Genomic DNA, 26,624 nt, shown 5'->3' on the forward strand with positions numbered 1-26,624 from the left:
GATAATGTCATTTCCTCTATGGATTAAAAAAAGAATACGTATATAATGCAAATATAAACTTTATAACTATGAGTAAAAAGGTATAGAATACTATCTTTATGGGTCATGTAATATGCAGATGTTTATATAGTATAACTCACCGTCATAAAGTTTGTAGTAAGAGCTCAAATATTCACCCGGATCCGGGTATATTATGTGACTGGGTAGGTACGGCATATGATAATATGGCGGGTAGGGGTAGCCCACTGTCAGATCCATAATTAAATCCAATAAAATCACTTCAATCCTGCATATACTCCTCGTATATCCGTTTGCATACACTCATATAAAAGTCGCACAGTCACAAAATATCATTATTTCGCACATAACAGACGTACTTTGGTATCACTATCTATGTAAAACTGACGTAAAACATCATCAGATAGATTTTATTTACAGCGATAATTTTCTGTTAATCTTTATCGTTATCTGTATTGTGGGTGAAAAACAATACGTATATATATTTTTATCTATTAAATTCGTTCTCTATTCGAATTTCAAATATTCGTGTGGGTTATCAGTTGATACATTCGATGTTTGAACATATATTTATGCTGCCAATGTTTTTCATAATCTACTTAATCTATGATAGTTTTGTGTCCATTTCCGTTCAAAAATATCTCTTCTTTATGATTTATTAAACTTTCTATTTCTACCTTCCTTCTTTTAACCTTCTATTTCTTATTTCTGCAACTCGTGGTAGAGTTTGATGAAGAATTCTCCAACTTCCGCTTATTAAGCATCAAGTATTATTTTTATAATCTTATTTTCTTTTGTTCTATTTTTAAATTCAAATTATCATGTTCTCTACAAGTAATCTCCTTAGGAAAATTCTATGACGTTTTGTAAACAAAAGTAAAGCGTATACAAATATATATTCCGACGCACGACTCGTTAATGCCTCTTCAAATAGACACATGACTTTCCACTGCAAGGGTATTGTAGCGGGCGCACTTATAACTTCACAAGTAAGGTCCCTTTGCCTAGTTTTTGTCAACGATCGAAAAAAAGTTTATATTTGAATGACCACAGACAGTAATTATATCGTTTCAACACTTCTACCGGTACTTTGGTTAAGGAATCACAACTTGTTTTTGGGCGCCGTAGAGCGCAGCAGAATCTACATAGGCATATGCAGCAGTCCCTATTATGCACCTTTCTACTCTTCGACGTACGTTTATTCAGGAAGTATGGCATATGTAGGCTTTTCTTCGTCGTTCCAATATCAATTTACAAGTCACAGATAACACGTCCAAATATAGATTCACAATGTTTTCAATCGTCCAATACAACACTTGAGAATTCGAAATTCAAAAATCTGTCAAAACTTCAAAAATGTCTATAATTCACGCGCCAAAATATTCTTTTTAGAAGTTATTCTGTAATTTTCTTATTCATTACAAATAATCTGTAGACATAAGAAAATATTCCCATGTTGGCAAAACGAAAAAAAAACAAAATTAACAGTCGTTGGAAATGGTACTCAATGTGATTAGGAATAGAGATATTTTTTGAAATTCGAAAGTTTAAAGGTCGCGGTCGAACACGGAAAATGCTGTCAAAATGGCGCGCGAAAAACAAATGATAGCTGGCGCGACGTTATCACGGAATAAATGGAGTTTCAGAGCAAATAAATAGTTATCTGCTTATAATTAAACATGCTTGTTTACTTTCTAAATGACTGCTCTTATATATAACAAGACTAGAGTTATGTTAATATTAGTATAAAAATAAATATGCTTTTTGTCCGTACAAGAATTAACGTATTTATTTTTCGTATTCCTAAATATGAAATACATTTTTTTATAATGGCTAACTACACACTATAATGGCCCATCTGATGGAAAGGTGTACGCGCCTATATATATTCTATATATATCTATATATATTACATTACATATATCACTAGAGTTTCGACTTTGTACGGATGCATTACAAATCTTTTAATTTCTCACCTTGTTCTATACTATAACACGCATGTATTATACATATAAACCTTCCTCTTGAATCACTCTATCTATTGCTGAAAACTGCATTAAAATCCGTTAAGTAATTTAAATGATATAAGCGAACAGACAGCGACTGTTTTATACGATGTTAAAATTTCGACGTTCATGATACTGATTGCAATTGCAGAGGCCTAATTTTTTTTTTTTAACTTCACATAGCGTCATCTAAACCCAAGTTAAGATAGCTACAGCTTGTGTTATGGGTACTAGACAACTGATACTAATACATATATTTTTCGTAAATATATACATATTATACATAGAAAATAACCTCAAAATCATGCCTCTTGTGTAATTTCACTGCTTGATATGACTTTGGTTTGCAGCTGAAATAGGTGATACTGAGGTAACTACGGGGAAGACTTTTTACAGCTATAAAAAAATGAAATATGTACTAAATTCCATATTTTTACGCTTGTAAAAAAAAAGTTATAAGTAGGTGTAGTATATCTAAACTATAATTGCAATTAAATAAAAAAGTAAACATTTTTAAAAAGATTCGCATTCGATATTTAAAATTTTAAAATTGGAAATTATGAATGGACTTTAGTGTTATGTAAAAAGAAAACGTGTTAAAATAAAACCGTTTTACTTTAATAGTGGAATTCTTGCCTATACAAATATGTATTTATTTTATGTACCTCGGAAATGATTTGATCAAAATTTAATAAGGTATTGTTTTTTTTTTTAATTGTATCTGTAGTAAAGTAAGTCTCTCTTGCAAAAAATGCGAGGCATATAAAATTTTTTTTTTTTCATATTGCCATTTCAAAAATATAGACAGTTAATTATTTGATACTTAAATATTAATATACAAGTTCGTAAAATAAAAATATTTTAGTCATGAAAAAAAATTCCTTACTAATATTATAAATGCGAAAGTAACTCTGTCTGTCTGTCTCGCTTTCACGCCAAAACTACTGCACCGATTTAAATGAAATTTGGTATACAGATAGTTTCGACACTGACAAAGGACATAGGCTACTTTTTAATGCAAAGATAGCTATTGTAAGGGGTTGAAAGGGGGAGATAAATCGTTCTATGGAAGTATCGTCATTTTTAAAGCTAGAAGCTTGAATCTTATTTTTTAATTTTTTTACTTTAAAATATGGTATGAATTTTATCCTTAGGGAATGAAATGGAAATTCCTTATTCGTTCTCTATTCCTTGCGAAGTCTCAGGCACAGCTAGTTCTAAATAAATGCGAGCAAATCTATGTTAAAAACATAGTATTGCAAGACGATATTAATTAATTAGTGTTAGATAACATACGACTGATAACAATGTATGAATTATATATTGTTTTTTGAACATCAAAGTCATTTTAGAATTGATATGTCGCGCAGTAGTTATTTAGAGATAAATTGCTTCGCATAAACCGGGTCGTGGGTTTGATTCTCGGCGAATTATTCGTATACCTACTTATGTAAGATTTTGTTTGAGACTATTATAATCTTAAGACTATGATGTACACATGTTGCAGTAAATAAATTGAATTGAATTATATTGAATTGTAACTAACGACCGATTTATGGCGGGAAAAAGCAACTGTAATAGATTTCTATAACTACATTTTTTTAAACTACAATATACAACCTAGTATATTTGATATATACTAAGCTGTGCCCGCGGTTTCACTTGCGTGAAATTTATAGCCTACTATAATAACTACTCGCCCCGGCTTCGCCCGGGTGTACATGTGTCATACATATAAACCTTCCTCTTGAATCATTATAAATGCGAAAGTTTGTAAGTATGGATGTTTGTTACTCTTTCCAGCACGGGGGAAAGGAGATTGTTAGTAATGTGAACTATTGATCCCATTGCTAGCAATGTACCATGTCAGGTCGACCTCCACGCGGTTCCCCCTGGAAACCATCGTGTTAAATTCCTAGTGAATTTGTCGCGATGGGCTAACTGACCTGAGCTCATTCTCATCTTATCATCCTCCACTGGTGCCCCGCCAGCGTAAACCGTTAGCGCAGGCGGGTGAGCCATCCCATTATCATCCGTAAAAAAAAACTCTCCCGCAAAAAGTACTGAACGAATTTGGATGAAACACACATGTGTAGAAGTATAGAACAATGTGAGAAATACAAAGTTTTTAATGCATCCGTGTGAAGCCGGGACGCGTCGGTAGTTGATTTTTTGACTACATTTCTTTATTTTGAATAATCTTAACACTGTATTTTATACACGATTTTATTATTTATCTTTATATATATATATAAATTGCGTGTCACGTTGTTTGTCCGCGATGGACTCCTAAACTACTGAACCGATTGCAAATTTGTTTTGCACGTTGTGTGCAATTTGGTCCAACTAGAAAGATAGGATAGCTTACATCTCAATTTATAGACGCAATATTATAATATTTAACCTTAGTCACAGCAACGTGTGGGTGGGTCTACTAGAATTATATATATTTAACACATTCGAAAACTAATTGTTGTTTTTTTTTATAACACAGGGGACAAACGAGCATGCGGCTCACCTGATAGTAAGTGATTACCGCCGCCCATGAGCACCCGCAACACCAGAGGAATTGCAAGTACGTTGTCGGCCTTTTAAAAAGGAATAAGCTCTTTTCTTGAAGGTTTCAATATCGTATCGGTTCGGAAATACCATTGCTGGAACTTTAACATTGTTGCTCATACTATATTCCGAACACCATAGACCAACATGAATAAAGATACTGATTTGATTATTAATTTGTATTAAACTTGACTTTAATTGATTCGATATTCAAAACTTAAAAATTCGAAATGACACGTGAGTGTCTTCACGTTTCTTATATTCGACATTATATTAAATAATGCAATTTAACTTAAATAAGATTCCATTTTATATTTAAATTTTTATGATTGAAAATACAATAACGCTATATACTTATACATCGTTTGATCCAGTTTATATTCGACATAACTTTTTTTTTTGTTTCGGTTTTTTACGATTCAGGGAAAGGCAAGAGAACTCAGCCCATACAGCCATTATCTTCGGTAGTATTCTCATATTATATTTCCTTCAAATAATTGTCTTCACAGATCTCTTCAAATGTTGATATTACGTACACAAAAATAGATTTGTAAGTTTTTAGATTCTTTAATTAATGATGGAGCGCGGGAATCTCCATGTTAGTTTAAATAATTTAAAAATTTGACAGCATTCGAAATATAAAATTTTAATATTGCAATTTAAATAACGCACGGTACCTATACATCACTGATCCAGATTCGATATTTGAAATAATTCAAACTGGGTAAGTAGTTAACATAAGCCGCGTACACACTTGAACATTAAGTGAATAAAACCGTAATGCATTTAACTTGAACATTTCGAATTCGGAATTCGAATTTGAATTTCGAAGTGGGGCGTCCATGATGAGACGTCCACGCGATGTTGGCTCTTGGTGTGACTAATGAAATCAGTTGTTTGCTTGTAATACAAGACAGGGGTGCCAACTTAAACACATAGCGTCGTACGAATAAATATTAAATTGTATAAAATCTCGTACATTAACTCAATTTGACTCTCTAACCTCGTACAGGATCATATTTAGGACCGATTTTTAGGTTAATATGTACGAGTTTTGAATGTTGTACGAAAGTGAAAATGTATTGTAGGAGAAAATATCGTAAAATAGCTCAATTTGACTCAAGCATCGTCCATAATAGTATTTAGACCGATTGTCATAGGTCAAAATCTCGTACAAACTGGTACACTGTTACAAATTATTTTTTATAACTACTCTAATGCTGTTGTCCGCAGCTGGCCTTTACAGCTTCACCGGGCGATAGGGGGCGAGTGCAGATGACACTCCAAACCAAAGGAAGGACTTACGGAGCGGCTGAAGACCAACTCCCGCCTGACGGAGACGAGTTTACTTCGAACCTTGGCTCAGGCAGTCGTAATTTCGATCCCCGTTTGTATTGTTTGTATTTGACGACCTCGGTGGTCTAGCGGTCAAGCACACCGCTTTACGACCGAGTGTCGCGGGTTCGATTCCTCGCACGGCACAAACATTTGTATCCATGAGTATGATTGTTTGTATCGGTCTGGGTGTATTCTATGTATAATATGTATGTATATACAAAAAAAATATATCTATGTACTTGTATCAGTTATCTAGTACCCATAACACAAGCTCTAGCTAGCTTAACTTGGGTCTAGATGGCGCTGTGTTAATTGTCCTGAGATTATTATTATTATTATTGTAGGCCAAAAATCTTGTATCTGTACGAGAATTTTCATACGGTTGGCACCCCTGATATGATGTCACCAGGGTCAAGCGCACACTGATAACGGATGTGAGAATGTTGTCAACAAATATGGAATTTGTAAAAAGTCACTTACTGTCATCATTGGCACATACATTAGTGTGATCTTTGTATGGAACACTAGTGACGTGCTCCGACTTTATGCGGTTGCAATTTTTTTAAATATTATTCCGCTCTTGGTACTTGAGGATAATGTTCGCGTTGTACTCTTACTAATTGGGAAGCTGTTTTACAGCTTTGAGCATAAACACGGTGATTCTGCTTGTTAACATTTGTTAACTCATGTACTAACTTGTAGTAAGTGTTTTTTAAACACACACAAAATATACATAGAAAACACCCAGACCGATACAAACAACCATACTTATAAATACAAATGTTTGAATCATGCAAGGAATCGAACCCATGACCAAGGAAGCTGTGTGCCACATCAACGGTAATTCTGCTTGTTAACATTTGTTAACTCATGTACTAACTTACTACATCACTGTTTTTTAAACACACACATAATATACACAGAAAACATCCAGACCGATACAAACAACCATACTTATAAATACAAATGTTTGAACCGTGCAAGGAATCGAACCCATGACCATAGGCAGCAAGGAAGCTGTGTGCCACGTCACTAGACTAGCGATAGAACTCATATGCTGTCATTCCGTAGAATTAAGATTTAAGACTCTGTAATTTCACTGTCTTATAAAACAAGCAACTTAGCAGCTGAAATAGCTTGAGACTGAGGTATCCAAGCAGACGGCTGTACAATGATTTCTTTGGTCAAATTTAGAATTAAAAAAAAAAAACTAAATTACTGTAATTCCTCAAAAACTGACATACTTTATTATTAACGAATAGTACATAACTTCAATAAGTTATTTAAGTTATGTAAGAATTCTGGTATAGAGTTCAGTTTCCGCATGTATAATTCATACTTGGCTTGTTTTCTTTACATTTATACTTTCAATGCTTTTATAACACTATTAGTGTGAATCATTCCTTATTACGAAAGTATTAGACATAGACAACCATAGACTACAACATTCAACACGACAAATACTGGCTGGTAAAAAACATAATTAAATTCGATTTGAATTTAGAATAGTACTCACGCAATGACCTTGTAATGGGGCAATCCGAATGCGCTATACAAACTTTGGATATTAGCTACTCATTACGTCACACGTTCTATTTTTAAATAGCGATTAAAAAATGGCTGTCTCTGTAACGAGTATCAAAGAAGCGGTTACAAAGCAGTGTGTTATCAGTTTGTTTAATTTAGTACGTCTCGTATGTGATAGTGAAAATTAAGATGGCGACATGCTTTTGTCGTTTCTAGGGTACCGTCAATGACACTGCAATATTTAACTAGTAGGTAAATATACCAGATTACAAGTATATAACAGTACTACGTTTTAGTATAAATAATCATCATCTGCTTTTTCCTTATCCCATTTATTTGTGATCGGCGTAATATGTTTTTCTCTTCATTCATCCATGTTCGCAGTCATCTCGTTATTCACTCCCTTTCTTACCATATCATCTTTCACACAGTCCATCCGTCTCTTTTCGGTTTATGTATATAGATGACGACCACTTATTAACAAGGAGGTTAGTTTGTTTGCTAAAAAATAACACTCACCCTCATTCATGGCCATATCCATAAGCTGCAGATCCTCGTCATTCAGGATCGACTGCAGGAAGCCGTCTTGGTTGGCCGGTGGCGCCATCTCACTCGAATTCTACACACACATCAATTACCGTTATAATTATATATAATAATACATATCATACATATTCTTTATTGTACAGATAATCTTTACGTAGTATAAAATGAAGTCCATCCGCTATCTGTTCGCTTAGATCTTTTAAACTACGCAACTTATTTTAATGCAGTTTTTAGCAACAGACAGAGTGATTCAATAGGAAGGTCTATAATTCTATATGTATAATATAAATACACTAAAAACATGTATCCCGTATTAGGTGATAAATAAAAGAATTAACGAACTAACCAGGAGAGAAAAAACATTATTAAATTTCTGACTTGATGCTATAAGGCTGGACTTAAGCTAAGTGGTCAGACTTACCTGATAATATATCCCATCATGCTGTTGTGGATGATGAGCAGACTCGACCTTGTAGGCACCTTCCAAAGGAGCCGCGGCCCCTGCTGTTAAAAAAATTAAAATGAAATAAAAAACTCTTTATTGTTTCTTTCAAAGAAAGAAAATAATAATTACATAAATAAAATACCAAATATAAAAAAAAATCGAGATAAAAGATAGTAGTGATACAAAACATTTTCATATTTCTCAATAAAACAAACTGTTAAACAGACTGATTTCTATAACATCAGTATGATTTTTTTGAGGGTTTTGGGTTATTCTCAGGTGTTAAGCACTGCGACCTACATAGATCTATTGTGCTCGTCCGTTTTCAAAGTTCGCTACCTAGACCCGTCAGGGACATGAATTGAAGTATATTCTTAGGAGCGATGGTTTTTATCTCCTCAGGGTATAGTGTATACTTTCCAAAGGAGATTCCTTTATGCATGAGTGGGCTACAACCACATGTGTAGTAGCGTTTCCTCTTCTGTTTGACAAAATCTGCAGATCGTTAAGCTGAGATCTAATTTTGCTATGTGTTTATTGAATTTGAAGTCAGTTTAGTATGGATACTAACTTTTGTTACAATATTAAGTAGAAATAACTATAAATACAATTTACCATAAGCATCTGGATGTTTCTCCGGCACGGGCGGTATCGGCGTGTGATAGTTAGGAGCGTACCCGCTGGCAGCGCCGTGTCCACTGCAAAAATTATAACAGGTTAAATATCATCATTAAAAGAAAGTATTGTACAGGGTGAAAGAAAAAAGGCAGATATTGAATGCTATAGAAAGTAAAAGAGGAAAAATGTTGGGGCACTTGATACGACACGATGAATTTTTGAAACTAATTATTGAGGGAAAGATGCACAGTTACATCAAACAAATTAAAGACAAAATTGGAGTCGTGTCGTATCAAGACTTAAAGAGTATAATGGAATATCGTAGAAAGTGGAAAGAGCTCTACCGACAAGAGCGTTGCTCTTAAGTTTATGAATGAAAAAATAAAAAGAAAGTATCCTTACGACTAATTTTAATGGAAAATTTCGATATATTTGTTTTGTTTATATTTTTATACTTAATCCGCCCCAAGAGGATTAAATCTAGTTACCCAGGTGTTGTTCCCCCGGAGCTGATGCCGGGGTAAAGAGGTTCGCCCCGAGGCCACAATATTCTCGTAGGGAGTGCGGATGACCAGTAATAGTCAGTGTTCCAACATAAATAAATTCAACGGGATGTCTTGGATGACTCACGTAATATTGTATAAATGCAGATGTCAGTCAGATTTTAATCTAATAATAATTTCAGGACAATTCACACAGCGCCATCTAGACCCAAGTTAAGCTAGCTAAAGCTTGTGTTATGGGTACTAGATAACTGATAAATACACAGATATATTTTCTTAAATATGTACATATATATAGAGAACATCTAGACCGATACAAACAATCATACTCATGAATATAAGTGTTTGTGGCGTGCCAGGAATAGAACTCGCGACAATTTGATTTTATATTTTATATCTTCTGTATGTTAGTTTCTTCTTCTTCTTCGTTTCAACGGCAACCAAATACATATATTTAAATATATTTTCCCCAGAACGCCGCGACAACCCTTGCGCACTCCGTCGCATCCCTCAGGTCTCACTTTGTGCAGGATGCTGGGCACAAAGGACAAGCCAACAGGTGTGCCATAGTCTGGGATGGCGCTCCGCAGTCACAAGCCTCCCTTGAAGCGGCACCCCACTTTACCAAGTTGTACCTGCAGCGGCCCATCTGGGTTCGTATGTATGCCCATGTATGTTAGTCTATAAGGTATTTATATATGGACCATTAAGGGGCTAGGAGATCGTCAGTAATAGAAACTGGTAACTCCTATTACTATCATTGTACCATGTTAGGTCGACCTCCACGTGGTTCCCCCTGGAAACCGTCGTTATAAATTCTTTGTGAATTTACACGATCGGCTAACTGGCCTGATCTCATGCTCATCCTATCATCCTCCACTGGTGCCCCGCCAGCGTAAACCGTTAGCGCAGGCGGGTGCACCATTCCATTTTCATCCATAAAAAATATGAGCCATGTAGCCTGAATTAAATAAATAAATTGAACGGTATGTTTTGTATGACTCACGTGATGTTGTGGGGATGCTGGTGGTGGTGATGGTAGTGCTGGTACTGGTCCGGCGGGGGCGGGATCGTCAGCAGCGAAGCCAGGTCCTGCCACCGCTGCTCGACAGACATAGAGCGCATTAGAGACTGGAAAGAATCAAACCAGTTACATTAGAGAGAAGAGAAGAGAGGTGAAGAGATCAAATATATAAAATACAAAATATCTTTTTAGTTACCACAGGATACCGGATAAGTAATATTCCCCTGACTTCACTACAATGGACTATCTGACCTGACCTCATGCTCATCTTATCATCCTCCACTGGTGCCCCGCCAGCGTGTGCCGTTAGCGCAGGCGGGTACACCATACTATTATTAGTAAAAAAAAAAACAAAATTGAAAATATCTTTATTCATGTAGATCTATTAGAGACTCTTATGATATGTCAAATCTACCGTGTCAGTTCGGATTGATTTCGACATGTCTGTTCTGACAAGAAACTCAGCTCGAACATATCGTACATCTGACCATAAAGACTATAAAACTATACTTATAAAAGTACCTACTGCACTATGCTAGCTAACATAACGAGATTTACTGCTTAAGTTGCTATTATGTTGCAAACGAAAATTAACTCTAAAGTTACTATTTTGTTATCCTATACAATTTGTATTGTTTTGGATGAATAAATAAATTAAAAAAAAATCGGTTTCGTGAAACAATTCCTAAAATACTAGCCGTTGTCCGTAAAAACTTTATTAATATTTCACTCTTAAAAATAATAACGCCATACATCTGCTCATAAAAGATTTTATTTACATCTACCCGCTGCTCTTCAGTTTACCCGTGATCGTGGCGGTTGAAACCCTGCCGAAATATGGGGAACTCAATAAAAAATAAAACGTAACACGTTTTATTTTTAATCCCGTGATTTTTACTAATTACACGAATAAATAACGACCGCGTCAAATTTAAAGCAGTACATATAACCTTAAAGATTATTTTTATGATAAGTGAAACTTCATCCCATATTTCATGCCTTCTAAATTTTTAGATAAAATATAGCCTCTGTTCGTAACCGTGATATGTTTGTTGATATAAGATTTTATATGGATTCAGTTTAAATTGTTCGGAAAAAGGTATTGAACATACAGACCAGTCACACGTTCAAATTGATAATAGTAGTACTGATACAGTATATTTTACACTTATATACTTAATTAAGTATTTTTTATTTTCGCACTTACTGTTTCGTTCACGTTTGTCTGTAAAATATAAGTAGGTAGGTAAGTTAACGAAAACAATTTTTTTTCATTTGTACCAATATAATTTGGTATACATAAAACAAATATAGACAAATGATAAATCAAACAATAATATTTTTAAATATATAACTTTGGAAATTATATGTTAACTTAATGATAATAAAAACTTCAAATACTGATAATTATTTATTTCCTTTCGTATATAGATAACATTATTAAATAATTATAATAAATTTATTATACGCTTATTCAAAGTAATATCGTGTGGAAATTAGTTCTGCTATTGCACGCAGTGGCGCTAATAGGTTGGCATAAGTACTAGATTTTAATATAGATGGCGCTAGGGGTATCATCAAATACGAATTAGGAAATTAAATGAAATGTAGTCGCAAATATGACGTGACTGTTTTATCTAGTACTAGCGAGTCGACCCTGCTTCGCATGGATGCATTACAAATCTTTGAATTTCTTGGCTTATTCTATACTATACTCTCTCAAATTAGAATTTAAATGAATCTGTATTATAGTAATCATATACAACATTTATTTGAAAATAATTTCGAGTTTCTTTTCAGTTCTCATCTCGAAATCATTCCGTACTGACGGTAGATTTGACATATCATAAGAGTTTGTAATAAACTTACATGAATAAAGATATTTTGATTGTTTTTATTATAACACGCATGTAATATATATAGGAAACTTCCTCTTGAATCGCTCTAGCTATTGATGAAAATGGAATTAAAATCCGTTGCGTAATGTAAAAGATATGAGCGTCTGTACAGCAGCGGAGACTTTATACTATGTAATGATATGTTAAGTACAAACGGTAAAGACATTAAATAAGTTTAGATTTGTATTGCATTTTAGAGAAAGCTAAGCATAGAGTTCGATCTAATTCGAACAATATTGTCTGTGACAACATTTGATCATAATTTTTGATGGTAGCAGTGAAAAATCGCGGACAACCGCCGAGAATCGTGTATCGACCATAAAACACGGAATCCCGTGCATATTTTACCGTTAAATACGCTTTTATTGTTTGTCAAATTAATATTTGTGGAGGAAAGCCATGTTTACGATTTCGCGGCAATATTCGAAAGCAACTTAGTCTATGGTATTGTGGGCCCATGTTGCATCGTCGTAAATCTGTTTACATTACAAATATTTGTGTTTAATAAAAAGAAAGCATATTTCTGTGTTCCATGGATTTATGTATTTTGGTGTTTGAAACTTTATTTTGGCGGACTCTCTTGTTTACCATAGACTTCACAGGCTATCGATACATAATATTATTTATATTACTAAATTAATTTTTATTTTGTATTTTAATTTCCTGTTTGTTATCTTTACACGTCAAAACAGTTGAACGGATCATAAATTAGCCGTTCAGTAGTCGTGAAAAGGCCTAAAAACTAACTTGAAGGTCCACATATACATCTCTAAAGAGATGTTCAAAATGATCTCATGTTCAAAAATTATTTTGTCTATTCTGACAAATTAGTGCTTTATTACTATGATCTTAGGGGCTGCATTATCCTACTGTGCCCAAGGTCTCTAATAGGTGAAAGACGGCCCAAAATATTCACAAACCTTCGCGTTTATAATTTTAGTAAGGTAATACTGCTAGTATTACCTTACTAAAATTATAAACGCGAAGGTTTGTGAACTACTAAACTGATTTTGATGAAATTTTACAGTAGTATAGCTTATACATCAGAATAACATATAGGTTATAATTAAAACAAAAATTTTGTAAATTGTGCGAAATATAACGATAAATGCCAACTAAGTAAGATACAGACGAAGTTACGCGGGTAAGCTAGTCAAATAAAGACATCGGCAGATGATTCTAATGTTATATTTGCTTAATAATGTTTCAGAATTGAGGAGCACAATTGAAAATCAATTACTATAATGAGCGAAAGGTATCCGAACGAGTTAAATAGAAAACCATGTTTAGTAGGTGAAAGGTGTACTTGTATTATATAAAAAAAATCACAGCACATACTAACTGTTTAGCGTGGCGGTACGTGGATTAATACTATAATTACTTATATGACAAACGTGCCTGCCAAATTTTTATGTTTTATCAACTGTGCCTGCGGTTTTACTCGCGTGAAATTCATAACCTATATGTTATTCTGTTGAGCTATATTACTGTAAAGTTTTATCAAAATCCATTTAGTAGTTTTTGCGTAAATGAGTAACGAATATCCATCTATACTAACAAACTTTCGCGTTTATAATATTTATAAGATACTATGATAGCGTCAAATAAGCATACTATTTTTATAATAAGCATACTAGTTATTGGTAATCAGGTGGGCCACCTGATTACCAACAACCAACAACCGGCTCGTCTACTCAACATTTCGCACGGATACCGAAAACGGGACCATACTGCGTCCCATAGTTTAATTCAGGGATACGGGGACTCGTATTTATAAAAAGGGACGGTTACTTATCTATGGTTACCGTAGCCTATGGACGCCTGAAACACCAGGGGTGACACGTGCGCGTTGCCGTTCTTGAAAAACCCCATGCTGTAGTTTCTCGAGAAAGTCGCATGTACTCATATATAGACAAGATAAACTTCTTACTAGTTTGGATTGAAACTAGTAATTACCCGCGATATCATCTGTCAAGTCAAACATTTCCGTATTTGATCATTTAAAACTATTTTGTAGAGATTAAAACAGTCTATGGTCGCCCCCATAGTACTATAACTTCATGTCAAAGTTCATTATCCTGTTAGCCATTAAAATTTAACAATTATACAGACAGAGAGCAACAAATACACTTTCGCATCCATTCATTAGTAGGAATGGATTACTATAGATATAGATAAAATCTGTATTCCAAATGAGCGGTAGAATAAAATAAATTATAATATGCTTTATTCGAATAGTAATTACTATTCGAATAAAGCAATGACCATAAACAAGAATTAATAAAAAAAAGTTTATTTAAAAAAAAGTCGTAAAATATATACAGTCTAACCAACATCTCTTAGAGAGTAGTAAAAGATGTCACCGTCCATCGCAATCATAGAGTAGTCATAGACAAAAATCGGCCAAATTATAAGCACTTTAATTTTTAATGTAAGTTAGTTACGTTTTTCAAGACAAACACGCACCACTTCTGTTAGTTGTGCAAACACTTGAAATAACCGTTCTACCTTCGGTGAAAAGCAACGGTCAGAATGTTGGCACAACACTTGTAGAGCAACGCACACAGTCAACAAATCTAGGCTATGGTCCCCCGTACGTGTTTGGCCCATTTGTGTACGGCCTATGTTTGAATACTGGCACGCGAGCGGAATGAGAGTGTTCTAAGTTTAAAATTTCGAGTTGTGGAAACAAATATTGATGTTCCATGTTTGAGTGTCGTAAGCGCGCGAAAACAGCTTCCGTTTTAAGTCAGGGTTATGTCAGGAAGTACTCGTACGTGGTTTTCAAACGTCTTTGATAATGGAATAATCTCTGTTAAATATTATTTATATCATTTTTAAACAATACGAAGCTATTAATTCTGGATCAATAATGATAATTGTTATATACAAAACAACAAAGATTTAAATCAATGTAAATTATTATTAAATATCTTAATATATTATGTATAACATAAATTGTAGACAAGAAATCTTAGTTATACCTAACTTTAACGTAGTGATTATTTGCTCAGTACTTTCCATCATATGTGCCGTTAGTTTGTTTGCCGCGTCTAGTAGTTTATAAAAAATAAACACTGCCAATAACCAAAACTAATATTAATAGCAAACATTCTAAATTCAAAAAGAGATCGGTTTGTCTTCACGATGTGCGCGCGTAATAGTTTCGAGTATGTACTTACGTAGTTTTTTAAAGAGTCTTTGACATGATAAGGAATACGTGTGGAAATCACTATTACCATAGACAATGATTTGGTTGACTGGGTGAAAATACTATAAAGTGTCGACATTCGGCTATTATGAGCAAAAAAAAAACAAAGGATATATTTTTTTGTTCATACATTACAAAAAAAAAAGTCAAACGTTTTAGAAGATAATATTGTCTATCTTATTTATAGGTTATGTAGTCTATGTCATTTTGTTATTTTCAAATGTTATTTCTATTAATGAATTCCAGTAGCCCATCACACAGAAAGGTATCAAATTAATCATCCATAAAACACAAATATATTACTTTCTATTCACACGTAATAAAATTAAATTCTTCACAAAAATGGCATCCATGTTGACAGATGCGCGGGAAAATAATTTATAAGGTCATAAAACGATTGATAAGTTTTTATAGATATAGAAATACATTTTGTTATTATTAATATGGGAAACATTGGTAATGCAGAAACTGAATGACTTGCTCTTCCAATAGTTGCGGGTTCGATACTTGGACAATAAAAACATTTGTTCATGACAAATATAATACTGGCGACAATAGTAGATACTAACTAGACTGTTTTATTTTGAGATAACAAAGGTATTTGTTATCTCAAAATAAAATAGTCTAGTGCTCTTCCTCATTCTCAAGACTAAACTTTCTCAAGGTTTAATGAAATTAGAAATTCCTTTGATTAATAAGTTTATAATAATGACATGAATTACCTCAAACATTTTCTGTTTATTATGAGCATTTATTTACAGAATTAGGTGGAACAGCGGCTCCCCTCGTTGTCGCTTTTGTACCATACCTCCCTTTTGTAAACACAGCACAGTACTTTTTGTGCACAGCGTTCTCTTACATCAAAATAATAGTAGTATCATATATAAGTAAACATCATTTACATTTCCCCATCCCCCCTTAACACACAATAAAGCCAATAATAAGCACGGGACCGAAAATTATACCCTGCGGTACACCACGCTGTAAAGTAAATTCAAAGCTATTTTCTTGCGAGATACAAATTAATAGATCATAAGTACCCTACGACCTTGAATGTGTCTCAAGGTGTCGTTAAATAACATACAGTCAAGTTAGAATAGCATATAATTTAGTGCACGCGAGTCTGAACATTACTTCTGTATGTACTCGTAATTAGACACACGTGTTTTAAACGGCTATATTATCACCTACGACTCACTATAGTTTAGTAAGGAGGTTATTTATTTATTTATTGATATCAAAACTAAGCTAAACGAGCTTTACAGCTTCCCAATATGCTCGCTTAGGAAAATTTATACAAAAACTAGCTGTCTAAAAAAACGTTGTTTTGCCTTAAAATAAAAAAAAATTAGGGATGGACTACCCCTAACATTTAGGGGGATGAAAAATAGATGTTGGCCGATTCTCAGATCTACTCAATACGCTCACAAAATTTCATGAGAATCGGTCAAGCCGTTTCGGAGGAGTATGGGAACGAAAACTGTGACACGAGAATTTTATATATAAGATATGATATAATTTAAAAAAAAAATAGGGATTATTCAGGTAATCCATTGCTATTCTGCTAAAATTCAACAAGTCACACGTAAATATGTCCAGCTCAGTAAATCGATTAACGACTCCGTTGACTAGACTCAGTGCAAGAGTATTGGGAGCCTGTTTGGCCAGCTCTGTCCTTCTCCAAGGAACATCAAATAGGTGTCTTCGACGTGCTTGTAGATTTTGTGAATTATTGGGCGCTCGTATGGATGTTGATGTCAATAGCGTTTGATTGCATTTTTCTTGTCTTCTTTAATTATATTATGTTGTCTATGGTCAGCGGTGACCTTATCAATTGCGAGGCTTCGGACTTTGCGAGGCCCTTTGTCCTATGTGAAAAGTATGTGATGCGAACGATTATCTGGAAGTTTTCTGCTAGTTCAAGAAAACTGTTGGTAATTTAGTTCATTAGTGATTAAATGCCTAAATCGAGAAGTTTTTGCAACTGCCACTAGGCAAAGTGCCACTCACTGGTTGTTTAAAATTTGCTTTGGTTGTTACACGAGAGCCCTGCAAGAGCGAGGCGGGCGATTGCCGTGTTAGTCACCCTGCTAAGGCCGCCACTGTCTATGGTAGAAGTCGACGTAGTATTCAGCACAGAGTAATTAACACTACATTTCCTAAGAGTAGGCATGTCCTAGTGAATGACCCAAAATTGAATCTCTGTTACAAAGTGTAATTGCTTTTAAAAAATAAAAACTTTCACAGTTTCGCTCAATAATAGTTTTCTACAACCTTTAATAAAGAAATATCCCTGGACAATTCACATAGCGCCATATAGTCCCAAGCTAATCAGAGCTTATAGTTACTAGACAAGTGAAATAAACGCTTAGATACGTTTTATATAAATACATATATAATATATGTACATAGAAAACACCCAGACCGATACAAACAATCATACTCATGAATACAAATGTTTGTTCGAACCCGCGACCATCGGTATTAAAGCGTTGTACTAAACCGTTAGACCACCGAGGCCGTCAAATATATAATATATACATGTATAATTGTATATACATTTCATGTTTATAAAAAACCAACATACCTAATTTAATGTTTTTAATTATGTTACAACAGCATATTGTGTATTTGCAATCCAAATTCTTGACTTATGTAAGTCATTCTTGAACTATTCGCTATAGATTTGGAAAGTTTAAATATATAACAAACTAGCGATCCTACCTGGCTTTGCACGGATGCATTACAAATAAAACGACCGAGGTTGTCTTGTCTTTTTGAATTTCATAAGCAGCCAAAATGTGCTACATGAATAAATGATTTTTGAATTTGACTTTAACGGTTTAGCTTTACATCCGATGGCTTCCTGATTCTTTTATATATAATATATAAGAATCAGGAAGAATATAGTGAGAAAGAAACGATATACTCTTACTGTTAATGCATGTTACAATGTCAGTATATGTATAGATTACATAGAGGTAAAAAATATTTTTATTAAAAATATTACGTTTTTTTATTTTCTCTACGGCTATATTTTATAACATTTTAGACAAACAACTGAATATCCAAAGCCGTGATATGTTAAAAAAATATTCAAAATACCACTACGCAACGCCGGCAAATAAAAGTGTTCTTATTTTAAATTTTACTATTTTTAATTTCCACTACGGCATTTGTGACAGTTGCATGTCATCTTAGAACGTTCGTTGCTGAAGATTTCTTGTGCAAACACGAGGAATTAAAATGCAAAGTGCCCACACTCAAGTTTGTAAAGTCACGTAAAAGTTCTGTTCGTTTCTAGATGTTTCGTAACCGGTTGTTTCTATGATTATTTTGGAGAAATGTGAAAATAAGCCTTTTTGTAACAAGTTATAATAGATAGAAACTGTTTTAGCAGCATACAATTATTTCCTGTGCATTAGTTCATGACTGAAGAAAAAACCAGTAGTGGTAATTCATATATAATAAGTTATATAAAAATTGCCTTCGTCTTCATGAAAATCAATTAAAAATCTATGTACCTATACGTAATCTGTGAACCTGTAATGATTCTAAAATAGAAGAACTTGTATATTTAAGTAGGTACTAGTACTAATCGCTGGAAGAAAGCAGATTTGCCGTAACTTGTAAATCTCAACTATATACTAGAGTCAAATACTGGTTCAAAAATTAATAACTCATACATTTATCGTGATAGAACGTTTAAATAACATTTCTTAGATCGATATGTAAATATAAGAAACAACTTCAAAATATACAAACATTATCTTGCAAAAATGCCGTGTTAAAACAAAAATGGTATCAGAGATTTGGATAAAAAATAATTGATTACTAGTGACGTAAACAGTAGACTATAAATAACTGAAATAACAGTTACAAATACGTGTATCTTTTTAATAATAATCTCAGAACAATTCACACAGCGCCATCCAGACCCAAGTTAAGTTAGCTAAAGCTTGTGTTATGGGTACTAGACAACTGATACAAATGCATAGATTTTTTTTCGTAAATACATAGATATTATATATAAAATACACCCAGACCGATACAAACAATCATACTCATGAATACAAAGGTTTGTGCCGTGCGAGGAATCGAACCCGCGACCATCGGAAGTAAGGAGATGTGATAATCCGCTACACCAGAGAATCCGGAAAAAAAAATTCATTTCAATAGTTTTATTACATTTTATTAAGAAGTCGATTGATGAAAGCGAATCAAATTAAATATATATTTATTCATGTAGGACTAATTACAGACACTTATAGATTAATCATATGTATTTTATTGTAAGAAATAAATACTTAATCTGTCCGTGTTGACCACAGTAATTCGTGTGGAGTAAGTTTTTTTATAGCTACAGAGAATTTTATAACGCAGACATGGCTGTATGAATTTTGTCCGCATGATTTTCCTGTTCCTACTCTGTGATGCATAAAGCTTTCTCTATTCACTTTTGGCGGGAAATCATTGACATTTGACAGTTGTTTTTTTTTTCAACTGACGTGAAGCAAAGGACAATTCAATAAATATGGTACTGTTATTGTTACAAACAAGGTTAGTATTAACTAATTATATGAAAATTACACTGTAAATCGAATTAACGAATATTATGTCTCATAATTACTGATAAACGACAATTTGTTCTTTTGTACGCCACAAGGTCGCCAGTTTGGTTCCCCCGGCAACCTGTAATTTGACAATCTAACGACGGAACCGACGGTTTGTGTAAAAAAGTGCGTTGCGATGTCGTTTTTTTGTTGTTTTTAAAGATATTTTGATTGAATTCGGGGTTTTTCTTAATTATTCACCTGGTACACGGCATGGGAAGGCATTATACATAGATTATGACGTACGGAGATTTATATTATACTAGTGGTAGCCGCGATGTCATCCGCGTTATATTTCAATATACGCACAGGCTATATTACTGTATAATTTCATCAAAATACGTTCAGTAGTTTTTGCGTGAAAAAGTAACAAACAGCCATACTTACAAACTTTCGCTTTTATAATAAGAATGAGATAAATCCCTACATACATACTAATATTATAAACTCTAAAAGTAACTTGTAAGAAAAAGACACAATATTTCAATAGTTAAAATAAATTTATAACGTTTGCCATTTTAATAAATAAGAGGTTATTAATATAAAAAACAACTATAAAATAATAAATTTAAAATATTATACTTGGCTTCCGCAGCGCCGTTTATTTTGAGATTATTTTGTTACCAAGGAACGTTGTTCTAAATAACAATATTTTGTAATTTCCAAAAATATAAAAATTTTGTCTTGAACCTGTATATCGTACATTTAAAAAGTAATAAAGAAGTGTGTCGCAGACGGTTTCGCGCCAAAACTTTTTTTTTATTGCTTACTTTATTTTTTATTGCATCTAAAATTTGTACAGACTATAAACCTTATGCCCGTAATTCTGAATACACGCTATAAGAAACTTTAGATGCATCCAGCGAGAATGCACGCGTGAATCCGTTATCTATGGTTCCCGTGAGACTTTCTTTTTTAATAAAAAAAAAAATATCCTAGTCAAATTATCCACACGCTAGAACCTATGTACGTATGTCTTGGAGAGTACGGTTTCAGAGGAGCTTCCACCCGCGTACACTTACATTGTGTAATGAATTACCTGCTCAGGTTTTCTCACGAGACTAGCACGAGACAGCATGGGGTTTTTCAAAATGGTACATTAAAGTTTCTTAAGGGCCGGCAAAGTGCTCGTGACTGCCCTGGTGTTTCAGGCGTCCATAGGCTACAGTAACTATTTACTACCAGATGTATGATTTTTTGCCACTATAGTGGTATAAAAAAATATTAATAAATAATTCTACATCTAGGGGCACGGCTTTCCTAAGAGGGAGAAATTATCAAAATTCACGTACTACTAATATGCAAATGAAAGTGGATAGACAGCCATAAAAAATATTTTCACAAAGTTCAGTCAAACGGGATTCTTAATTCAAATGCATGCAGATAAGACGCAGAAAAATAGAATATCACAGATTAATGCAAAAAAGGATTTTGTTCCTGTACATTTAACTTATTTTTTTAATTTCTTACAATTCGTTCGTAGTCACGCAAGTCCATAAACACAACTTTAGATTTTCACTTTTTTTTCTAAATTTCGTACAATCAATTAGTGGAGGCAAAGACATCATCTCCATACTAGGTGAGTACATAGACCGACTTTTTATTATTTTTGTTCAAAACCAATTAGCATACGCAAAGAAAATAACTGCTTACCTACCGAGTACTCACTTAAAGCAATATGGTACGTTTAAACAAGAACGTAACCAAACTAACAGTATGGTGGACATATAAATCGTAAATTTGAACTCGTTTTTAAAATTAAGGTAATTTTAAATTTATAACTGCAAATGTGCTAAATTATAATAATCATCTTTACTCCAATATTATTAATATAAGAGTGTTTGTTTGTTTATTACCTTTTCAGGACAAAACTACCGACCATAAAAAAAAATTAAACAAAATGAATATAGGAATCTTTTAAAGTATTTTATCAGAACCTGTATCAAAACAATCGGGACTAATTAATAATTTGTAGATAAAAGTAGGTAATATTTGTATTTATAGTAATTTTAATTTTAGATGTAATGTAAGTGTGTATATGATTAAGAAGCCAACACGGAGCTAACATGCTCACTATTGTGCTAAGCTTCTAAATAAATAAAGAAGAAAAAAAAATCATTAAATATTATATGCTATAAGATTTTTTTTTATTGCTTGTTACTGGCAACCTGTCAACTTTTCTTTTTATAAACATTTCTATTACTTTGACACCATCTTTTATATGTTGTGAGGCATCTTGGGACTTACATATACATTTAATTGTTTCTTTTTTTTTAATCTAATAATCTCCCGCTCCAGCCATCATCATTATCTGCATCTTCCTTATCCCATTTATTTAGGGTCGATTTTTTTTTGCATTAATAAAAAAAATATATTATCATTCTGCACTCCTCTATATAAACTATAAGTGTGCAAAATTTCATACTCCTCGGTCTGCGCAATTTTTGTAAAAATATATACGAAGTTTTTGCTTCATGTATTACTAATATACACATTACTAGCTACTCGCCCCGGCTTCGCACGGGTGTACATCTATTATATATATTCGTAGTAAGTAGTAGTAAAAATAAAATAAATAATTTAGTGGCGATACCAATTAGTTTACTATAAATAATAGTCTGACTGTCTGTCTATCTGTCACTTTTTGTAATTATAATAAATAATCATCTCAGGACAGTTCACAGAGCGCCATCTAGACCCAAGTTAGGCTAGCCAAAGCTTGTGTTATGGGTACTACACCACTGATACCAATACATAGTTTATTTTTTCGTAAATACATACATATTATACATAGGAAACACACACCGGTGATCTAGCCTTTAGCGCACCGACTTACTTAAGGCGGTGCGCCTTATTTCCGATGATCGTTTGACAAACGATCATACTCATTAATACAAATGTTTGCACCGTGCGAGGAATCGAACCCAAGACCATCGGAAGTAAGGCGGTGTGCTAAACGCTAGACGACCAGGCTGCAAATTATTTACATCATTACATAGTATAAAATAAAGTCGCTGTCGCTGTCTGTCCGTCTATATGTATGCATATATCTTTAAAACTATGCAACGGATTTTGAAGCGGTTTTTTTTAATAGATAGAGCGATTCAAGAGGAAGGTTTATATATAGTTAATTTAGTGGATTGTTATTGTTTGATATATGATTTTATGAGTATTTATAACACAAACACGCCTCTCGTGTTAGCACTGTAATTTTTTTTTATATTACGTTTCTATCCGTGGAAACCTATAAGTGGCCGTTATCATTTAATTATGTTTATAACTATGTTTGTAAATAGCCTTGGTTTTCCGAAAATAAATAAATAAATAAATAAATAAATATATATAATACATGTATATCCGTGGGAAGCCGGGGCGAGAAGCTAGTTTATTATATAATGTAAATATTTATAATCATTGTAAATTGTTAAACGAAATAAGTTGTTTAACGACTCATTGGATGCCTATAAAAAGAACGCCATTCCTCTGAATGAGGGAGTTGATTTTGAAATATGAACAAAGTGGGTAGTTTTCGAGAAGATAAATCCTTGAACACAACCGAAGTTTCATTCTGAAGATCTTTAACTTTAACATCATCAGGTGGGCCATCAGTTTACTTGTCATACCGGTCAAAAAAAAAATAAACATAAAAACAAAATTAGCACAGATAAAGTAGAAGTAATAATTTAATACAATTCGTTTTTGTTGAACACTTTTTATACGTAATAGACAGACAGACAAAACAAACAATTAGATATGTAATTTAAAATAACTTAGTATATAATTTGCAAGACGATTATTTGACAATGTAAAAAAATCTCATTATAGTTTGTGAATCTGTATCACTGTCTGTAGGATACGGAAAATTAAAAATAAAAAAAAATCTACATAAATTTTCAAATATCGAATCCCTAGATAGCAAAATTGTCTATGCCAAATTAAAAATAAAACTCTACCTGATATTCATGTAAATCCATCATTATAAATAAACACAATTAAAAACTAAACCTTAAATTAAATTAAAAAACAAATATTGCACACAAATCAGACTGTCCACAAATTGTGGTATATTGCACAGATTATAAATCAGGTACGTTTGACGTTTCGTTGAAGCTATCACATTTTTAGTCTGTGTCACGTGTAGCGCGCATGCGTGGACGCCATAACCGCGCGCGTTTCGCGGCAACACTCGACCATTACTGACCGCCGTAGAAGAGACGGTTAAAAAAAGTGGCGATTACCTATTATACGAAACGGTAGGTCAGTTAGTGGCTGTTTGACCGGCATACAAAGATTTATGTGTCTACCATTTCTTTTTACAGATTGTTTTAATCCGTCAACGATTTAAATACATTTTGTATAATGATAACCTCTATAGACAATAGACGAGAGAAAATGTTGGGTCACTTGATACGGCTCTATGAATGAATATTATTATTGAAGGAAAAATATAATTAAAAGCCTAATCTATGGTTATATCCAGCAGATTAAGGAAATCAAAAGTTCATTATTCCATTAAACCTAAATTGAGATTCAGCAATCTGCTAATTAATAGACAATATATTTTTCAAATTTAGAACTATACCGTTAATTTTTAAAAAAGGAAATTTCTTAGCTATGCAATAGTTCTCTTCCTTAAAATATGAATAACTGTTTCTAAATACTTGTATTTAATAATAATTGGTTACTTGTGAGAGTTTGCTACAGAAATCTGGTCAGTCATTTATATATGAACCAGGGATGTTAAGGAGATCCGTAACCGTAACCGAAACTATCGGATATCCGATATAAAAAAAATCCGTAACCGTAACCGAATCCGAAATAAAAGTTTCGGACAATATCGGATAGGGACGGAGCCTAATTGAGACAAGTTATGAAACCATTTTATAAGCTGTTTGTATTTTACTTTTGAAATTCCTTAAAAAAATATTATCCGTAACAGAAATTATCCGAAACTAACAGACAATCTGAAATAATGTCATATCCACATCCGTATCCGTATCCGGTATAATAATCATTGCTATATCTGAAACTTATCCGAATCCGAAATTTCATATCCATAACATCCCTGATATGAACAGCACTGCGGACATCACGTTATCATGTGACCGTGATACTCATGCGTTGCCATTCCAGTGAAATAGAAATAGAAATAATCTTCATTTAAATGAACTCATTACAAGCACTTTTGAATAGTCATATTTTGATTCTACCACTCATTTGGAATGCAGATTCATCACAAGAAGAATGAGCAAGAAACTTGTGATCTGAGGTGCATGCCTCTTACCCTATAATTTCGCTGTCTTATCATAGCATTTAACCGAAACACAGCACACGTGACACCCTTGCAGTTTTAGGCCCTTAGGTTACTGTAATTGTTTATCATCAGACGGACCGTATGCTTTATAGCCACCAATGTAATACAAGATTAAAATAACCGTTATTATACTTTTAAAAACTAAAATGACAATTAAAAGTCCATCATTTCTTTCTTGTACTTAAAAACATAAATCGAGATTTAGTATTCTTCTAATTAATAGATAATAAAGATTTTTTTCAAATTTAGAAAATAACCGTTATTTTAAAAAAAGGAACGTACTTATACCGTAGAGAACAACTTTCATTTAATGTTTAAACGTTAAAAAGCGTTCGAACCGAATGCACTAGTATAGTAACGTTTAAATTAATTTACAAATAATAGAGATGTACTGCTGTTTGATGAGGCTAAGGAATCGTACACACAAAGCCATAAATATTTGGTTGTAAAAAAGTTCAAATACAATAATTTCTAAATGAATACTATATGTTTTTTTTCAATTCTTCTATGAGTACATAGGTTTATTATAGATACTTTTTTTATGAAATTAAGATGCTGTTTTTTTCTATTCAAATTCAAAATATTTTATTTATGTAGAACATTTTAGTCGTTATGAACGTCAAATTTTTATATTATAAAAATTGAAGTTTTTTATTAAGTTTTATATGCATATTCAGTAGGTCTGAGAGTCGGTTACTATTTATTTTTCATACACCTAAGTGATAAAGGTTGTCCACCCCTAATAATTTTTTTATTTTTTTTTATAATGTGGCTTTAAAAATACATACAACCCTAAATATTCACCTTTCTATCACCAACCCCTATTTTTTAAATGCGATATTAATTTATATGACAAGACAAAGTTTACCGGGACAACTAGTTTAAATATTTTTTTTTTATTTCATTATCTATGGTCATCGAAAGAGACCATAGTGTAAACCAGTCTACCGGGAGAGCTAGTATAAATATAATAATAAATTTGTTTTTTTTTCGATAATTTTTTA

General features: G+C 33.0%; 1 protein-coding gene across 7 annotated transcripts in view; it reads right to left on the reverse strand.

Moving 5' to 3' along the window:
- Positions 1–26,624, reverse strand: part of LOC131849008 (segmentation protein cap'n'collar-like) — a 147,822-nt gene that overhangs the window by 14,361 nt on the left and 106,837 nt on the right. For 6 of the 7 annotated variants that reach the window (XM_059198981.1, XM_059198980.1, XM_059198985.1 and 3 more), the window contains exons 8-11: positions 10,567–10,691; positions 9,055–9,137; positions 8,416–8,498; positions 7,968–8,067 (exon numbers count right to left, since the gene is read on the reverse strand). In XM_059198981.1, coding sequence (XP_059054964.1) covers positions 7,968–8,067; positions 8,416–8,498; positions 9,055–9,137; positions 10,567–10,691 — 391 coding nt within the window. The remainder of the gene's footprint in view (positions 1–7,967; positions 8,068–8,415; positions 8,499–9,054; positions 9,138–10,566; positions 10,692–26,624) is intronic. The other variant, XM_059198984.1, reaches the window with a different exon arrangement.

The sequence above is a fragment of the Achroia grisella genome, unplaced genomic scaffold (genome assembly GCF_030625045.1).
Source record: "Achroia grisella isolate CSIRO2021 unplaced genomic scaffold, CSIRO_AGI_Agris_v1 utg628, whole genome shotgun sequence".
Classification (NCBI taxonomy): Eukaryota; Metazoa; Arthropoda; class Insecta; order Lepidoptera; family Pyralidae; genus Achroia; species Achroia grisella.